This window comes from Schistocerca piceifrons, chromosome 2 (genome assembly GCF_021461385.2).
Source record: "Schistocerca piceifrons isolate TAMUIC-IGC-003096 chromosome 2, iqSchPice1.1, whole genome shotgun sequence".
NCBI classification, from domain to species: domain Eukaryota; kingdom Metazoa; phylum Arthropoda; class Insecta; order Orthoptera; family Acrididae; genus Schistocerca; species Schistocerca piceifrons.
The window spans coordinates 443,411,533-443,430,758 of NC_060139.1; the positions used below are offsets into that span (position 1 = coordinate 443,411,533).

The 19,226-nt window shown below is 39.6% G+C and overlaps 1 protein-coding gene across 1 annotated transcript in view; it reads right to left on the reverse strand.

The window, feature by feature from the left end:
- Positions 1-9,243: 9,243 nt before the first annotated feature.
- Positions 9,244-19,226, reverse strand: part of LOC124776560 (ATP-binding cassette sub-family C member 4-like) — a 301,974-nt gene continuing 291,991 nt past the window's right edge. Inside the window, exons 25-26 of the mRNA XM_047251600.1 lie at positions 12,634-12,744; positions 9,244-11,558 (exon numbers count right to left, since the gene is read on the reverse strand). Of these exons, the coding sequence (XP_047107556.1) occupies positions 11,499-11,558; positions 12,634-12,744 (171 nt within the window). The 3' untranslated portion in view covers positions 9,244-11,498. The remainder of the gene's footprint in view (positions 11,559-12,633; positions 12,745-19,226) is intronic.

The following is a 19,226-nucleotide window of genomic DNA, read 5'->3' on the forward strand; positions in this document are numbered from 1 at the left end:
CCCTAATGCTATGACCATTAAATTTGCCTGGGCTGTACTCTGTGGAACAGATCTGGGACAGTATTAGGTGCCAGGACTGTGCCACAAACCACTGGCTCCAGTTTTATAGGAATTGCGTAACCTGTGTGTAGACGTCTGAAGCCACACATCTCTAGAAGCCTTCCAAGAACTTATTGAATCAATGCCATGCAGAATTGCTACTTTATTATATTCCGAAGGTGGACCAACAACCATTAATCAGGTGGTCAGAATATTTTTGGTCCTCAGCGAATATGTGTACGCAGTCCAGTATCTGTCGCATGTGATCTTACAATACGTAGAACCCATTTCATCGTCCCTTGTCATATTGTAGAAGACCACTAAGAACAAAAATGATGAGTGCCCAGAAACACTCTTCTATGCAATGATTCATTGACTTCTGCTAATATCTTGCACCTGTGACTGTACTTGCATTATACCATCAGAGACACAAAACTTTGTCTCCTGGAGCATATGTAAATTTTTTGGTCCCAGAATGTGCTCATATTATGGTCATGTCATGAATTGTGTGCTGTCAGGCTGTAATGTCAGCTCCAGTCGGCATGCCTAGAAGCTGCTAAGACTAATGGCACTTGTATAGTATTTGAGATAATTGTTACCGTACATAATATACACTGTGGCATTAGTTACCACAGTCAGCTCCTGGCACTGAAGACGGAGGAAGTCATCAAAAGGTTGTGTTTTTGTTTCAACCTAATGCAGCCAGAAAATTGAAGGAATTTTATCCAGTTGTTCACAACAAGATGTATAAAGGTTTTTATAATTGTGAGATATGATCACTTGTGCTAATAATCTTACAGAAACTGCAACATTAGCTAGTATCCCTCAAAATAAATCTGTTCATTCACATGACAGATCTGGCAATGTTCTTTTTCACAAATTTTTATGCTTCCCATAAGCCTTTTTTTATGTACAAAACAATTTATATTTTGGGAAAATACAGTGTAACTGTGAAGTAACATTATACACAACTTTCTAACTACAAAATAGTATTAGTAATATACACTCCTGGAAATGGAAAAAAGAACACATTGACACCGGTGTGTCAGACCCACCATACTTGCTCCGGACACTGCGAGAGGGCTGTACAAGCAATGATCACACGCACGGCACAGCGGACACACCAGGAACCGCGGTGTTGGCCGTCGAATGGCGCTAGCTGCGCAGCATTTGTGCACCGCCGCCGTCTGTGTCAGCCAGTTTGCCGTGGCATACGGAGCTCCATCGCAGTCTTTAACACTGGTAGCATGCCGCGACAGCGTGGACGTGAACCGTATGTGCAGTTGACGGACTTTGAGCGAGGGCGTATAGTGGGCATGCGGGAGGCCGGGTGGACGTACCGCCGAATTGCTCAACACGTGGGGCGTGAGGTCTCCACAGTACATCGATGTTGTCGCCAGTGTTCGGCGGAAGGTGCACGTGCCCGTCGACCTGGGACCGGACCGCAGTGACGCACGGATGCACGCCAAGACCGTAGTATCCTACGCAGTGCCATAGGGGACCACACCGCCACTTCCCAGCAAATTAGGGACACTGTTGCTCCTGAGGTATCGGCGAGGACCATTCGCAACCGTCTCCATGAAGCTGGGCTACGGTCCCGCACACTGTTAGGCCGTCTTCCGCTCACGCCCCAACATCGTGCAGCCCGCCTCCAGTGGTGTCGCGACAGGCGTGATTGGAGGGACGAATGGAGACGTGTCGTCTTCAGCGATGAGAGTCGCTTCTGCCTTGGTGCCAATGATGGTCGTATGCGTGTTTGGCGCCGTGCAGGTGAGCGCCACAATCAGGACTGCATACGACCGAGGCACACAGGGCCAACACCCGGCATCATGGTGTGGGGAGCGATCTCCTACACTGGCCGTACACCACTGGTGATCGTCGAGGGGACACTGAATAGTGCACGGTACATCCAAACCGTCATCGAACCCATCGTTCTACCATTCCTAGACCAGCAAGGGAACTTGCTGTTCCAACAGGACAATGCACGTCCGCATGTATCCCGTGCCACCCAACGTGCCCTAGAAGGTGTAAGTCAACTACCCTGGCCAGCAAGATCTCTGGATCTGTCCCCCATTGAGCATGTTTGGGACTGGATGAAGCGTCGTCTCACGCGGTCTGCATGTCCAGCACGAACGCTGGTCCAACTGAGGCGCCAGGTGGAAATGGCATGGCAAGCCATTCCACAGGACTACATCCAGCATCTCTACGATCGTCTCCATGGGAGAATTGCAGCCTGCATTGCTGCGAAAGGTGGATATACACTGTACTAGTGCCGACATTGTGCATGCTCTGTTGCCTGTGTCTATGTGCCTGTGGTTCTGTCAGTGTGATCATGTGATGTATCTGACCCCAGGAATGTGTCAATAAAGTTTCCCCTTCCTGGGACAATGAATTCACGGTGTTCTTATTTCAATTTCCAGGAGTGTAGTTACACTGCAATTATATTTAATTATACTGCAACCTTTATCAACTGCATAGGTCGTGTTATGGTCGTGGACATTCCACTATTACAACTTGACATTAGGCCTATGTACCAACATATTATCCAAGTGAACTTAAATTACGTATGACATACAACAACAATAAATGGCTTAATAATGCCTCATTAGCTGGTATTTTCTATCCAAGTAGTTTATTTCAGTTTGACAGCATCTTAGGAGGGTAATGACCACAGAAAATGTTCTCTCGATATTAATCTGTATATTTATAACTGTGGTTTGCACTTTCATCTCTGAATCAGAGTTTCTTCATGCTATTGTCTACAGACTCCAGAGCAGAGATACCACAGTATAAACTAATATCTCCTCAGTGTTTTACCTAGTTTGGCTTGCTTGAATTCATCTGTTCTTGCGGATCTACTTCCATTCGCAGATCCCAATTACTCTTAATTTTCTCTTTAGGCATATTATCGCTAGACAAGATATGTCTGACAGTCATGCACTTATGGGCAATATCAGTCCACAATAATTACAGTAAGTACTTGATATCATTGAGATAACACATTTCATTGTAACTCGTTTGCTGTTACATGGAAGATGACACACTATAATAGGTGCAGAGAATGACAAACACGAAACAACAACAATACAGAGTGAGTAAAAACAAAGATGTTGCGCAGTTCAGTTCTTCAGTGATCGTTTTTAATGTCTGACTAGTTGCATTGCCACACAGCTCCTCACACCCCTCTGTGTAGGGCAGGTCTCCTGGTATAAAGGAGTATTTGTGACATACAACTATATCAGCTCTATGCAGTACAGGAGAAGCTGGTGGAGCGTCTGATGGTGGTAGACTCTCATCTGTTGATGGCATAGCCTCGGAAGTGACAATTATCATGCGATGTAGGCATTAGGAGTTGACAGGAGACTTGGCCAGAAGCATTGTCCTCTTGAAGCAAATGGTCCAGTTTAAGACATCCGAAGGACACCATAGTGGATTTATCATTCACTAATATATTTACTTGTGTTCATTCCATGTTAATATGGGACAAGGGCTCGTGTACAGTGTTCACAACAGTACTTTGACACAGTCTGTAAGCAACAAGACAAAAGGGCATGTCCATAGATCCTTGTGTGTGGGGTCATCCGCATTTGTATGTTGGTATGACAGTGATGGGTGACATTTGGAGATGCTACTTTTCATCTGCTGCAATAGAAGCTAATGTTTACAAGGCAGGTGGACACATTGTCGCTATAAAAATTTTGGGGGTGGGGGGAGGACTGAGTGGCTCACCATGCACAAATTCCATTGCAGAAGTTTCAATATCAGGTTTAAAAGCTACACGTAGATCCAGTAACACTAGCAGAAGGGCAGATAAATACAAAGAGCCATGACACAGGGGAAGATTTTAAAGTACAATTCCATCATTCTACCATTCTGTTAGTAGATGGGTGATAGCTGGTGGTATAGTGAGGTTTGAAGCACATATGTTTGCAGCTCATGGAACAAACTTGATTCAGACTGACATCCATGATTAGTAGTGATATTGATGAGACATCCAAAATGGGAGATCCATGTGGTCAGAAAACTGTGTGCCATTGTTTTCGCTGAAACGTCCACAAAAGGTGCTGATTCCACCCAGTGGGTAAACAAGTCAGTTGCTGAAAAAATGTTTCAAAACTCTATACTGGAATGAGAGGGCCCACCACGTAGACACAGATGTGTGCGTAACACCATATATGTACTTTGAATGAACCAATAGTCTTATGGACATGGCGTCCCACCTTAAGCTATTGGCATGTTAAGCAAGTTCTTACCCATGATCTGCTGTCACATTTGACACTGGGTCATACGAATCTATCAGTCACCATCCAGAATGTCAAATCAGTGGATATGATCAAAAACTGGTTTTCTGCAAACTGGCAGAAGAAAAGGGCAAACTCGGTTTTTGGAAATATCGTACCATATTAGAATTTGGTTACTGACCATAGAAGTCATTTTATGTGCAGTTCAGTATTTTTGCCCTTGATAAGCTGCTGTAATTCCATGTCAGCTCCTTGTAGTCAGTGTTTGTGGAAACATTATCAATTCACATTGATACAAGAATACTTGTGAAAATCAGTAGTAAATTGAGTAATGAATGCCAATTGGTGGAATTGTCTTCGTGAAAAAGATCCACATTGCATTTTAAAAGCAAAATAAATAGCTTTAAAACTGTGGAATGCCATGCCTGTATGTGCGGCCTGAACTGTGTAATGGGTTCATACACAGCTAACAGCTCCCTGTCTTAGCTACTTCGCTTAGTTCCTGGTTCGGAAAGTTTGCTGGAAAGAAAGCAAGTGGTTTTGTAAGATTTGCCTCACATATTTGCCCATCACAACCCTTTCCAGGCCTATCACTGGTATGTCCAACCCATCTGAAGGGCCATTTGTGAAGGGAGTCACATCATTTGTCAACTATGCTGCAGTTACCATACTGTGTTCTATGTTAATATGAACACAACATGATATGGTGAAATTCAGTGGGTGCTTCAAAGCCTCAATACCAGTTATTTCTCAGTTTCACAGATGGGAAGCTCCCCTGCTAAAAATTCTTCATTCCCATGAGAGTGGCCATAATCTCCACTGGTCCCTGATCTCCATCTGTCTCTTTTCCACTTTGTTCCACCCTCCTGTTTTTACAGCAACCTAATACCTCCATGTTACTTTTCTAGTCCATCCTATCTCTCTCGTATCTTTCTTTCCTTGTCTCTCTCTCTCATATCTCATTTCCCGCCGTCCCCGGGCTACGTTGCCGTTAGGGATCCGTGTGCAACGTGTACTAGAGTCCCTCGGTGTGGAGTCTGTACAACCCGAAATCCAAGGTTTTAACCGCCTGCCACCCTGGTTACTGAAGAGGCCCGGAGTGATTTTAGATTTATTGCAGTACAAGAGAGATTGCACCCCTGCCACCGTTTTTAATGCAGCATTTTCTGCCATTTTATCTGAGCACCACGACTATGTAGCTGATTTTACGGATGGTTCGAAACAAGGGGATTCTGTTGGTTGCTCAGTTGTTTTTCCATAGCGTGTCCTCAAGGTCTGACTGCCTCAGACTTTTACTGTCTTTGATGCAGAATTGTTTGCGATCTTGCGGGCACTGGAGCACATGAGACATTCTTCCTCTCCTAAATTTCTTGTCTGTTCCGATTCACTCAGTGCCCTTCACTCATTGCAACCTTTGTATCCAGCAGACAAAATTGTCCAGACCACCCAGGATGCCCTCCTCCTACTACAGCGACTGGGGAAGGTTGTAGCTTTCTGCTGGGTTCCGGGTCATGTTGGCATTGCTGGGAATGAAAGGGCAGATCTCGCAGCCAAGGAGGCGTGTCTCGCCCCACAAGTATCTCAGTGTGCTATCCCCTTGCACGCACTCACCTCGCTGTTGAGCTCACAGGTCATGCGTCGGTGGGAGGATGAGTGGCTAGAAGTGACTGACAATAAGCTCCGTATAGTCAAGCCCACAACGCGTGTGTGGTGTACTTCCTTTCAGCCCCATCGACGGGACGAGGTTCTCCTCACTCGGCTTCGAATAGGCCACAGCCCTATGACGCATGGCTTCCTGCTCTGGCGAGAGGACCCTCCAACGTGTGGTGCTTGCGGCGTCCAGGTCACTGTGCGCCACATTTTATTGGACTGTGTTTTATTTTCTGACCAGCGGGTCGCAGCTGACTTGCCAGCGGACCTGCCATCTCTTTTAGGCAACACTCAGACGAATGTGGTTAAAGTTTTAAAGTTCTGTGCCCTGTCAAATGTTTTTACAAAGATTTTAGGGAGAGGCTTTTAATTTTCTCACTGTGTGACTAGCTCGCCCATATTTTATGTAAGTGGCCAGTCAATAACACTTTCCTGTGACATTCTTGTTGCTATGTTTCCCCTTTCCTTAGGTTTTACTTTCTTATGTAGCATTTTCCTTCTTTTCCTGCTTTGTTTGAGTGTGTGCTTTAGTTTTCTTAGGTCTGTCCACATTCGTTCCTTTTAATGTGTGTCAGGGCGCTGATGACCTTGATGTTGAGCGCCCATAAGCCTCAACACACCACCACTACCTCATATTCCAGCCTCTCCCCTGTACTGATTTCTCATTATTTCTCCAAGCAATTCCTGCATAAGTGCCAGCTTCCTCTCCTATCCTCTACTGTCTGTCCAACGTTGTCATGATCTTACTCTGTCCCATCCCGTTTCTCCCAGCCTTCCCTTTGCTTTCTCCTTGTTCCCCCCACACAACCCGATCCATATTGCTACTCACCTCTCTCAGGTTGCAGCTAGAGACTACATTCAATGTATGTATTTTGTTTTTGTTTGTTAGCATTATACATAATATTATCAATTTATCAGCCTTCCTACACGCCTGTCTGTTCTCAGCATCTATTTTATCTGGTGAGTAGTGATCTGTCCCACTGTACATAATAATATTCCATCCTAGATTTTCCATAGATACATTTTGTTTATGTTTTTGTATTTGCATCTTTTGTATAAACAGTAAAAGGTGAATGTGGAAAAATGTCTCAGTTCTATGGAAGCACTAGATGATTGAGTTGTAGTTGAAACAAATTACTATTCCCAGAGGCCTAAAATAAACTGTAGAGTAATATTGGAGACAAATTGTATGAACACGAAAGAGAAGATCTGATAAGACCTAAATAAATAATCTGATTTTTTCTTAATTCCCAATCTTCTAATTTAATAGATTTCATTCTCATACATATTATACAATGGGAAACATTACCATTAATATTTCAGCTGTCATTAAAAATTTAATCACAAAGGGATGATAGGCAGGTTTCATTCCCTCTATTAGGTGAAGAGCTTGTCTCCTGTATTTCACCCTTCTTGCTCAACACTGAAATTTCAATTTCCACAAAATACGAGTTAGCCTATTACACTGAAATTAACAGAGTTTTTGTTATTAATTATACTGAAAACTGGAATCCAAGATGGAATAACAACAGTATTTTGAAAGGGATGGATTGCTACTCACCATATAGAGAAGACGTTGAGTCGCAAACAGGCACAACAAAAAGACTGCTATACATTTAAGCTTTTATTCAGAAGGCTTTCTTCTGAAATAGAAAATACAGTCACACAAGCACAACTTATACACACAGGACCACTGTCTCTGGCTACTGTGGCCAGAGACAGTAGTCATGTGTGTGCAAGTTGTGCTTGTCTGAATGTGTGTGTGTGTTTTCTATTTTGGAAGAAGGCCTTTTGGCCAGAAGCTTAAATGTATATCAGCCTTTTCATTGTGTCTGTCTGCATCCAAACGCCTCCTCTATATGTTGAGTGCATTTGTGCATTTCATAATGATGTTATAATGAAACACGTCTTGTATTGTTGTTTCTTGTTACATTTCTCTACACTTGACAACTGCTGAGGGCCACTGTAGCATTTCTTCTTGTGGCTCAGTCATTTCTGATATCACAAGTTCATTGTGCAAAAACCATGAATATAGGATGTAATATAAGGAGTTTCTTTTAAGTGGTAGAATAAAAAATTTCAACTGTGCTGGTGAACTTTCATCACTGGTTACAAAAATTGTGATATATCTTCACAGTACCACAGTGCAGAAAACTTCACTCAAGGTCTTAAGCCACTTCCAATACTGAAATATATTTCACCAAGCTGTGAGATATTCCGTTTCCAATCCCTCCATGTAATGCAGTTTGTTACAAAAATAATTATATATACTTTCTTTTTATACAAAAATTAATATTTATTAAAAGTTTTACCAAATAAACTGTAATAACAAATGTTTTCATATATTGAAGATATAAAAACAGTTCATCCTTTACATTTTACCTTTACATCACAGATGATCTATTTACAGTTTGACATTAGAAAAAAAAGTGCTTTATTCAAGAGTGCAAGCATCCTCATTTCAAGAGTTACACTACACTGAGAGCAGTGTATATAGTAATGGCAATATTTTTTAAATCTTATACTGACATAGATCTGGCACATAGCAAACACCATTTATTGCTGAAACATATTCTGAATAGACTTCAGTATGCAAAGAATTAGGGCCAAATACAATAGTATTTGCGTTTCTATTATAGCCCTCTTGAAAAGGTCGCACTGTGATCTATGTGGCATGACTTTGGACACAATTCAATTCATTCAGACTTCTTGAATGTCAGTGCAGTTTTATATAGATCACTGTACAAATGTTTTGTATTACATTGTCTCAGAAGTGGGGCAGATTTGTTTTTCTACTTTTAAAAATACTCAGGCTTCCCATATTATCAAGCTACGAAATATATAAGTTGTAAATGTAGGAAGATCTTATACTGGTTTCTTACTTTTTGTATTCTAGGAATGTAACTTTCACCTCTCTAACCTCTATGGAGAGCTTGTAAAATCTAAAATATTTTCCAAAAAAGCTTGATTGTACTTCTAGTGTAAGATGTTTTTAAGGAAAACAACATTTTGAATAGCTTCTGAAAAACTTTAAAAAACAAGTCCAACTTAAAGTAGTAAAAATATTTCCAGGTACAACAGATGTGGCAACAGTTAACTCTTTGTACAAGGCATCCTCCAATTTATGTACATTAACATCTGCCTCTACATCAGAGGCAGCAGGTTTAATAAAATGTTAGCATCATTGTTTATTTACAATTGGCACATTATAAATGTTAGAGAGGTTCAAATGTGTCATCTTTTTGCCAGTGTAATACATATTTGCAATGGATAAAAAACATTTTTGGAAAGAACGATCCATCAAGATGTATCATTGGAACAATTGTGTGTATGTGGCACATCTTTTATAACCTCTAACCGGACCCTAAGCTGTTAAGAGCCAAAATTTTAGTCTTGATGCTTGAGTGTTGTAAAAACTAAAATAAAAAAAGACTACATGAGTGACTTAAATAATCTCAATATTCACACAGAAGAAAAAGCACAGAACAAAGCTCTTCAGCTTAAATGTACTGTGTTCCCATTGCCAGATAACAGATATTTTCTGGGGCAGGCTATATTTGTGGTTGTGCTGGTAATATATGACAAAATAGTGAAAAGGGTCGTTGCTACTCACCATATAACGGAGATACTGGGTTGCAGATAGGCACAACAAAAAGACTGTAAGAAAGTGAGCTTTTGGCCAACAAGGCCTTTGTCGAAAATAGACAACATACACACACACATATTCAAGCAAATGCAACTCACAAACACATGATCACATGCCAAGACTCTGGCCTCAGCAGCCGGAGACTGTGGTCATGTGTCTGTGGTCATGTTTTTGTGAGTTGCATTTGCTTGAATGTGTGTGTGTGTGTTTGTTGTCTATTTTCGACAAAGGCCTTGTTGGCAGAAAGCTCACTTTCTTATAGTCTTTTTGTTGTGCCTATCTGCGATTCAGCATCTCCACTATTTGGTGAGTAGCAACTATCCTTTTCATGATATTGTTACATTCCATCCAGGAGTATCCATTGTTTAATATATGACAAACAAATACAGCAGAATTGTAGGAACTTTAAGCAGTTTGCGAGTCATAATGAGATAAATTATCTTAATGCAGTCAGAAATACAGTGAATGAAGGTATTCACATACTTCAACTGATGTAATATCTTTAGTAAAGCCACAAGAGAGAATATTTAAATTTTAATTTTAAGTGGTCATGGTCTGTGCCAATAACCCATAACATTAATGCAAAAGTTATAATAATCTTTAATTAGTTTGGGGGCATTTTTGAATGCTTCATACTGGTGATGATACAAATTTAAAATACAATATTTTATAAAATAATATTCTACAATATCTCTAGTGGATCAGTGAGTATCTAAAAAGTGCTTTCCAGTGGTTGCAGATACCCAGATCAACAGTCTGTTAGCATAAAGTTCCGAGATTCATTAAAAACCAAAAGAATAAGTAGCTTGAAAGTATTTTGACACATTCATCAGCATTACTAAAAATACCAAAAGAAATGATAAAATAATTATTACTCTTTATTATGTAGCTTGTCTATAATCATCACAGTTTTTACACAGTTGTCTAGAATGTGCATTGATCTCAAAGGAATGTGAACACAATTTTTTTTTAAATTAAAAGGAAATGGTGTGGATAAACCTAATCTATGGTTACATTAATTCATTCACTGCATTTAGTATTCAGCAATGGGCAGTTCATGTTTGCTCCAAAGCTGACTGTGACCATTGAGACAATTACATTCAAATGAAAGCTGAATTTACCACAAATGTAATTCAATGCAACTTTTCAATAAATGTGGCAATAAATGTATGTTGAGTGTAATATACACTGAGCATAAATTTCAGAAGTGGTAAGCATTGTAAAGTAAATGCCCAAAAAGTAATCATATTTTTAAAGACAAGGAGAAAGTATTTAATTGTAAAGGAAACAATTTATTATAACATTTTACAAATAAATAATCACAGTTCATGGTACTCTGTTCTCTCTCTCTCTCTCTCTCTCTCTCTCTCTCTCTCTCTCTCTCATACACACACACACTCACTCACTCATTCACACTCACTCACTCATTCACACTCACTCACTCACTGTAATATCCACTCATATGTGTAGATTCACATACATGTACAAACATATCTCCACAGAGTAAAAATAATATTGTTTCCAATACTGAATACTGTAAAAAGGCCCTCAAAGTAACAGCTTTTACATATTTTTGATAGTTTGAAATCACTTTTCTAGTTTCTCTTCAGTCATCTAATTCAGTGTTTCTATAGAGAAATGAAACATTAAGTGAGAATTGCCTCACTTTACGACTGTCTTATAGTGCACTAAATTTACATCTTTTTCATTTATATTGATCCATCGTCACTTTGTCAAACATTCACTCAGTCTCCCAGTATATTGCTGGTATGTTTTTGACAATTGTGTCCCAGTGAACATCATTCACACTAGAACCACATGTACTACAGTAGTACATAGTGGCATCTGATGTTTAAAGCTGCATGATGTGTGAAGCCCCATATACATTTATTAATGAAGGTAGGTTTCACCTTTAATGTTCTTTAGAGCTTTGTTGTTTCATTCTCCACAACAGCATCTCCTTCTACTGTCTTTCTGTATGCCTGAAAAACAATTATGTTGAAAATTATGTATTGACAGAAATGATTTTTTACATCATGACATAAGGAATAGATCCATTGTGACAACCATTCACCTGCAGTTAATTAATTTGACACACATGTAACAGCAAAGAATATTCCACTAGCTCCCAAGAAAACTTTTAAAGTTAAAATACTCTCACATGTACAACAACATATCTGCTGTGACAAAGCTTGCTTTGTGAGCAGCTCCCCTGGAATCTGAGGGTGATGGAACACAATAAATTTTGTAGCTGTCAGTGTTAGTCCCTCTCTGGAACTTTGCTCTCCCACCTCCCACTTTCATTTACATGGGCAACTGCTCATAAACAGCAGGTCATTGTCACTGCAGACAGTTGTGTACATCTGTGTGCACTGTTTGTATCTTTGGGACAGACATCAATCAACTGCAGATGAGAAGTTGCCTTTTCTCATTATTGTTATATACTGTTTCCAAAAATATCTTCATACCTAAGAATTTCTTACATAAATATGGCACTCGCTATGTGCCACTATTTTATAAGTGAAAGATATGATTTTGTGAAAGGTATAAATTTCATAACAATTGTAGGTTATTATAACATTAACTCTTTCTTGCAACTACTATTTTAAAACTAAAAATTACTTAATTGTGAAAATCAGATGATGTGTGAAATTATTCATATTTTAGGGTCACTTTTTTCTGGTAATAAATTCACTTTACAAAGTAAAAAGTGCAAGTGACAGAAGAGAAATGTTACTTAACAGCTTCTGATACAGGAACAACTGGTATATGGTTGGCGAAAACAGCCCAGCTCTGAGTGATGTTGTATCAGATGGTGTTCTTCTTCGGTACCACACATTGTCAATTATGTTATGTGCAAATAAATTGATAAGCAATAAAGGCTAGCCAGCTGGATAGACTCCAGTGTAAAACTTTAAACTTGCTCACTGAAAAGACTGTTATATTTTAACATTATTACCTCACAACACTATTTTCTGTGATTTTACTGTCATGCAGTATTCTATAATTGATTTTATAACAAATCAGTAAAATGTAAAACGTGTTACTGTTTCTCACCTGCTGTGCTACTAAGAAGAGATTCTCAGCCATAATCTTCCCAGTCTCCTGAACAAGCTTGTAGAAATAACCATCAGGATTCTGCAATAGCTTGTATGGGTGATCATACTCCTGTAAATTGATATAAAACCAATAAAAGTTCACACATATTTTAAATATAGATTTGATATAAATTACATACAGCAATTCATTATTTCACCATGTTTTGTAGATCTCATCAAAAAGAAAAATCTTCGGGGATGTCGAACCCATCATGGTACAAAGTAACAGAAGACACGTAACTTTTACAATCTTAATTTGTATGCTGCGTTAATAATAATAATCTGTTGCTTCATTAACTAATAAAATTTGTGTTCTTGCCAGTAATATGTAAGAAAGTAAGTTAGAAGGAAAACCACTAATTTGAAAAAAGCAGGTGCCTTCTCATAATTATTAAATAGCTGCTGTTGATCATCTGTTAGTACTTCAATATTTACCTGATTACAGTGATATTTTCTCAGAGATAATAGTTACCTACATTTGCAGTAACAGAGACCTGCTCTCAATATACTACTACTTGATATGCAATTAATAGAGTGTTTTCAACCCTTAAAACTAGATAAATAGATAATTTTTAGGAGTCATCAATGAGGTATGTTTTCAATTTATTTGCAGTTGGTTATGAGTCCCAGTTTGTCTCTTTTTTTAGGTGGGAGAACTTGAAGAACTTTGCACAAGAGTACTAGTACCTTATCCCACTGTGAACCTTAGGCAAAGAAGCAAAGTCTACATGAAAATTTATTTGTGTTGTGCAGATCACAGTTCAGCTAAACTGCTGATGTGCAACAAATGCCATTAAGGACTAAATGTTCTGGGAAGTGATAGAATTCCAATATCTTTTAAAATGACTTTGCGAGATTGGCATTTGTTTATTTTACACAATGTTTTTACTACACTGTTCTGTTGAATAAATACATTTACAACAGGTACACTGCCCCAGAAGATAATTCCAAAAGACAATAAGGAGTGAAAGTATCCAGATTAAGCTAATACCCTTGTCTTCAAGTCAACACAATGAGAGATATTTGTAAGAGCAAAATACGCTGGACTGAGCGTCTGCATTAGTTTATCTGTCTGTTGACTCCAGCTCAACTTTAGCAGAGCAAGGTGGGACCCATTCCCATTTATTTTGTTATTTGCCTCCTCTAATGGTTTTTTTTTGTTTTGTTTTTGTTTGCCTAATTATCATTAGTGTTAGTGAGAGAAACATGCCATAAGGTAAAACTGTCATTCTGTAATTCTGACTAAAAGACCAGACTCAGCTTTGCTAAATTACATTAGTTAGAAGAATTTCCTAATTAATTTGGACCATTTCAAGTAACTAGTTTTGCTAAGGCTCAGTTCAGTTAACCAACACTAATTATTTCCTATTCCAGTCACATTGCTGACATGTAAACAGATGTACTTACTATATTACTGATAAAGTTGGGAAAATTACCCATAGAAATCCTTAATGTATTGATGTAGCCAATTTCCAAAAAAATGACAGGAACATCTGCATTTAATTATTTTCTGGGTAATTAACACTTTTATGTATAGTATTGTTTATTTAGCTATTCCTGCAGTTTTTGTTATCAAGAAGGCATATTTCAGTCAAAACTCTTATTGTAACATAATGTTCAAACCAAAACTAATTTTTCTGCACAGTTTAATTAATTTGAGATGTAAAATTCTAATTGTAAATTATTGAAATTATGTACTTGACAATGTGAAACTTTAGTAACCATTTTTGCAAAACTAGCAATGGGCCTGAAGCTATTTTGAAGTCAGTGTGGAACCTGTGTCAGTCAAAACAGCCATAATATACTTATGCAATAATGTGTTTAACTTAATATGAAACCAGACTGTGAATTACAACTGTTAATAACATATGCATATTATCTTGAATATGAAAGACAGTCAAGCCTAGATCCCAAGCGTTTAACCCATGTCAATATGAACTGTAATAATGGAATGGTGCAATGATGTGTTGTTGTGAATAAGAAGATGGAAAATGAAGTAGGACAATTAATTATGACTGCTGATTGACCTTAAGTGGCACATGTATTGTTCATCCGAGTGGGACTGTTGTTGGTCATTTAGGTTATACTGCACAGTAACCAGGTATCCACTATGTGGATACCTGGTAAATGAGACTTAATTATGTAACTAAGACACAGACTGGCTGTATAACTAATTCAGTGAGGGGTGTCTGACATTTATGGAAGTAAAACCTCTGAAACCAAATGTGTGTGTGAGTTGACCACATTATTGGCTGTATGCACCCATATTTACAACCAATTTTTTGCCATGATAACTGCCACTGAGGAAGTACAAGCTGATTCATGACCAGGTATGTTACAAACTTGCTATCCAGTTGGATGCCCCACAATTTTACAGTTTTTAAAGTATGGATGTTAATGTCTGTGTCTGTGCTTACCATGCTAACTGGTCATTTTTGCTTGTTTGGCATGATTTTTTGTTGCTTAATACCTCCATGCTCCTTCCCCTCCCCCCCCCCCCCCCCACCCACTCTCTCTCCATTCGGCTCTTCCCCATCTCCTTTTTCTCCTAGTCCTTAATTATACTTCTCAATTCATTTCTCTTCCTCTTAATCCATCTTTACTTGTCACTTGATCCTCATCATCTTTGGACAGAGATGGCACAGTGATTACCAATGTACTACTTTGACATCTCATTCTCCCTGACACTTCCACCATCATTTTTGTCTCTCCTTGTCCTCACAACAAATAAGTCTCTCTAATCTTGGAGTCTGGGTGACCTGCCCTTTGTTTCTAACCTTCCCCAACATAATCTTTTATCCTCCCTGGGGAGTATAAAAGCTAAGCTAGTTTATTGTACTTATTTGTGTCTGTTAGCAGTCCTATGAATTTCACCGTCTGAAGATAAGTCCTGGCTGCCACTGACAATTTTGTAGTTTGAACAGATGGAAATCATTATTGCACATTTCCTGTTGCTTATCCACCACAGTTATATATGCAGCAGCTGAAGAAACATACAGAGTGCACATTATAAACAGATGCTTTAGGTCACAAAAATTCATTTGTTATAATTTCAGAAACTGACTGTGACAGACTGCCTGGACAGAATTTTACACTCTGCCGGAAACAAAAATTAGTACACCTCTTTTAGAGGTTTCCAATACACTCAATATGTATTGTTACAACAGTATGTGTGGAGTACATGAAATGATTACATTTACAGATCATTAGCAAGTGTTTCTGAGGTAACGGGTACCAAACAATGCTGAAACATGCATATTAGTACGTGATATAGCCTCCATGGGCAGCAATGCAGGTGCTGACTCTGGAATCCAGTCGATCATACAGATGGCGAATACTATCTTGGGGTACATCATGCCACACATGCTCAAACTGTTGACGTAATTCCATAAGAGTTGTTGGTCTTTACACAACCACTGCTCTCAGCCCCTTGCCTCATGGCTCATATCCCTGTAAGATACCTAGATGCAAGATCTGATCTATCCTATACATCCTCCGACCACCATTTACTCCAGTCCAGCCACGAACATCACCTATCCCATCAAAGACAGGGCTACCTGTGAAATGAGTCATGTTATCTACAAGCTAAGCTGCAACCATTGTGCTGCATTCTACGTTGACATGACAACCAAGTTGTCTGTCCACATGAATGGCCACTGACAACCTGTGGCCAAAAAACAACTGGACCACCCTGTTGCTGAGCACACCACCCCACATGACATTCTTCATTGCAGTGACTGCTTCAAAGTCTGTGTGATCTGGATCCTTCCCACTGACACCACCTTTTCTGAATTGTGCAGGTGGGAACTCTCCTTGCAACATATCCTATGTTCCCATAACCCTCGTGGTCTCAACCTTCATTAGTCATTGTCCTTACCCATCTAGCTCCTTCCCTGTTCTATCCCAGCACTATATAGCCCTCTGTTCTACCAACACTCCCAGGTTTTTAACTTCTCTCATTTTCCACTATCCCTTCTCTCCCCCACCCTCTCTCTAACCTCCTCACTGCACCTTGCTGTCCTACCTTCTCTCCACCTCGTCCCTGTGCATGTTTCCACTAGAAGTACCTTACAATCCCCCACCCCGTCCCAGCTATCCCTCCCCCTCCCCACCCCAGCCTCTTCCTTATCCCCACCCAGTTGCCTCTCCCATCATGCACTGCTGCTCGTAGTCTGGCTTCAGCTGCCAGAGACTGTGGTCATGTGTGTGAGAGTTGCGTTTGCATGACTCTGTGAGTGTGTGTGTGTGTGTGTGTGTGTGTGTGTGTGTGTGTGTGTGTGTGTGAAAAAGAGAGAGAGAGTGTAACTTCTTGTCCCATCATATCCCATATGCACTTTATTGGAGACAAGTCCAGAGATCATGTTGGCCAAGGAAGTTGCTGCACATCCTGCAGAGCAAGTTGAGTCTCACAAGCAGTGTGTGGGGGAGCATTATCCTGTTGGAATAACACATCACATTCCTGGTGCAAGAAAGGTAAAAGACCCATGTAATAACAGTCTGCATGTACCAAGTGCTGGTTAATGTCCCCTCCAGAAAAAGCAAAGGTGAATGAGAGTTGTAACTTGTTGCATCCCGACCATAAGACCTGAGGTGGTGCCATTGTGTCTTGGACAAACACACTCTATGAGACAGCACTCACCAGGTCTACATTGTATGACAACCACTGCTTGCATGATGGAAGAATTTGATTTCATCACTGAAGACCATAGCATGCCATTCCATTTTCCAAGTGATTCTCTGATGGCAGTATTTGGGCTGTGAACATTGATGCTGTGACGTGAGTGGAAGACAACTAGAGATGTGCTCATAGTCCCACTGCTAATAAACGGTTTGCAACAGTTCACGTTGAAATGTCTGGGCTCACAAGTCGTCTTACCTATATTGTGGTAACGATGTTGGTGGACAGCACTGAAAGTATTATCAGTACATCTACTGTCATATGCCATCATCAGGTCAAAATTGACATTGTCTTTCAAGGTGTACTTATTTATTTTTTTGGCAGCGTATGCAGTGCTTTAGCACTGGAGTCTCCACTTTCATATTTAACTTACATTTGGTATTGATGTAGATATAGATATGTTCCTTCTTTTCCCTTCTGTTACTACAGTTTAAGCAGTTATTACAGTTAATCAAAAGACCTGGATGACATGTAAATTATGACTGAAAGCTGAAGCTTGTTTCTCATATTTCAAATGGCTTGCCAGATGTGGTACAGACATAAAAATGGATTTGGACAGCTTGGGTTTTAAGCTTTCATTCTCCTTCAGAAGGAAAGGAAATCTAAACATATAGCCTAACACTGTATCGTGACTCTTGATTCTGCCGTGTATCCATATATTTAATGGCCTCCTATCAGGAGAAAAATAAGTTTGGAACACAGCAGCCTAACCACTTTATTACTACTGAGGACTTTCTTTTGATAGTGAATGGTGGACTGTCCTCTCAGATCGAAGTGAAGTGTTTATTTTACAACAGTGAGCTAAAAGCATATAATGCAGTGCTCAGTTATTAACATCATACATTTCTCTTAAGGGCTATTGTTTTTTCAACATGTGCCTACTCTTTGGTACTGTTTGTGACAAAAAAAATGAAAAACAAAATGACATTATGAAGTACAGAACCATAAAACTATATTCCAGAACATTTGTATGTATACAGTACTTTGTAACACAATCCAAATTTCGGAAATGGTGCACTAAGTTGATGTAAAAATCTTAGACAAACTTCCACTCAGGACCTTCTTTTGAAGGTGAATGGAGGTATCTGTCTTCTCATATGCAGGTGAAATATTTTTTGTATAACCATTGTTAATCACATGTTAAAAAATAATATGTAAAATTATTGGACCTTGCTCATTTGTGTAACACATGATCCCTTAGTGGAACGTACAGTGTATCTTGATAGTGTGAGTTTATATCCAGCTACTATTTCCAGAATGATATATCCACCACTGTTGCATATAGTTATAATAAAAAATGTTGGTTCCATAAATTTATATAAAACACAAGCTTTATAAAGAACACAAGTTTTATTTCAAAGAATCCTTGAGCATTTTTGTTACACTTTTTCATGTGCTGTCTTTGCCTTTAAGAACCATAACTGCATGCCTCTCATGAATATGTTCAATCTTTCCTGTTGCGTCTACATGTTGCCGAAGTACCCTTACAGCCAATTGTTCTTGCACTGATACAATATACACTCCCGGAAATTGAAATAAGAACACCGTGAATTCATTGTCCCAGGTAGGGGAAACTTTATTGACACATTCCTGGGGTCAGATACATCACATGATCACACTGACAGAACCACAGGCACATAGACACAGGCAACAGAGCATGCACAATGTCGGCACTAGTACAGTGTATATCCACCTTTCGCAGCAATGCAGGCTGCAATTCTCCCATGGAGACGATCGTAGAGATGCTGGATGTAGTCCTGTGGACCGGCTTGCCATGCCATTTCCACCTGTCGCCTCAGTTGGACCAGCGTTCGTGCTGGACGTGCAGACCGCGTGAGACGACGCTTCATCCAGTCCCAAACATGCTCAATGGG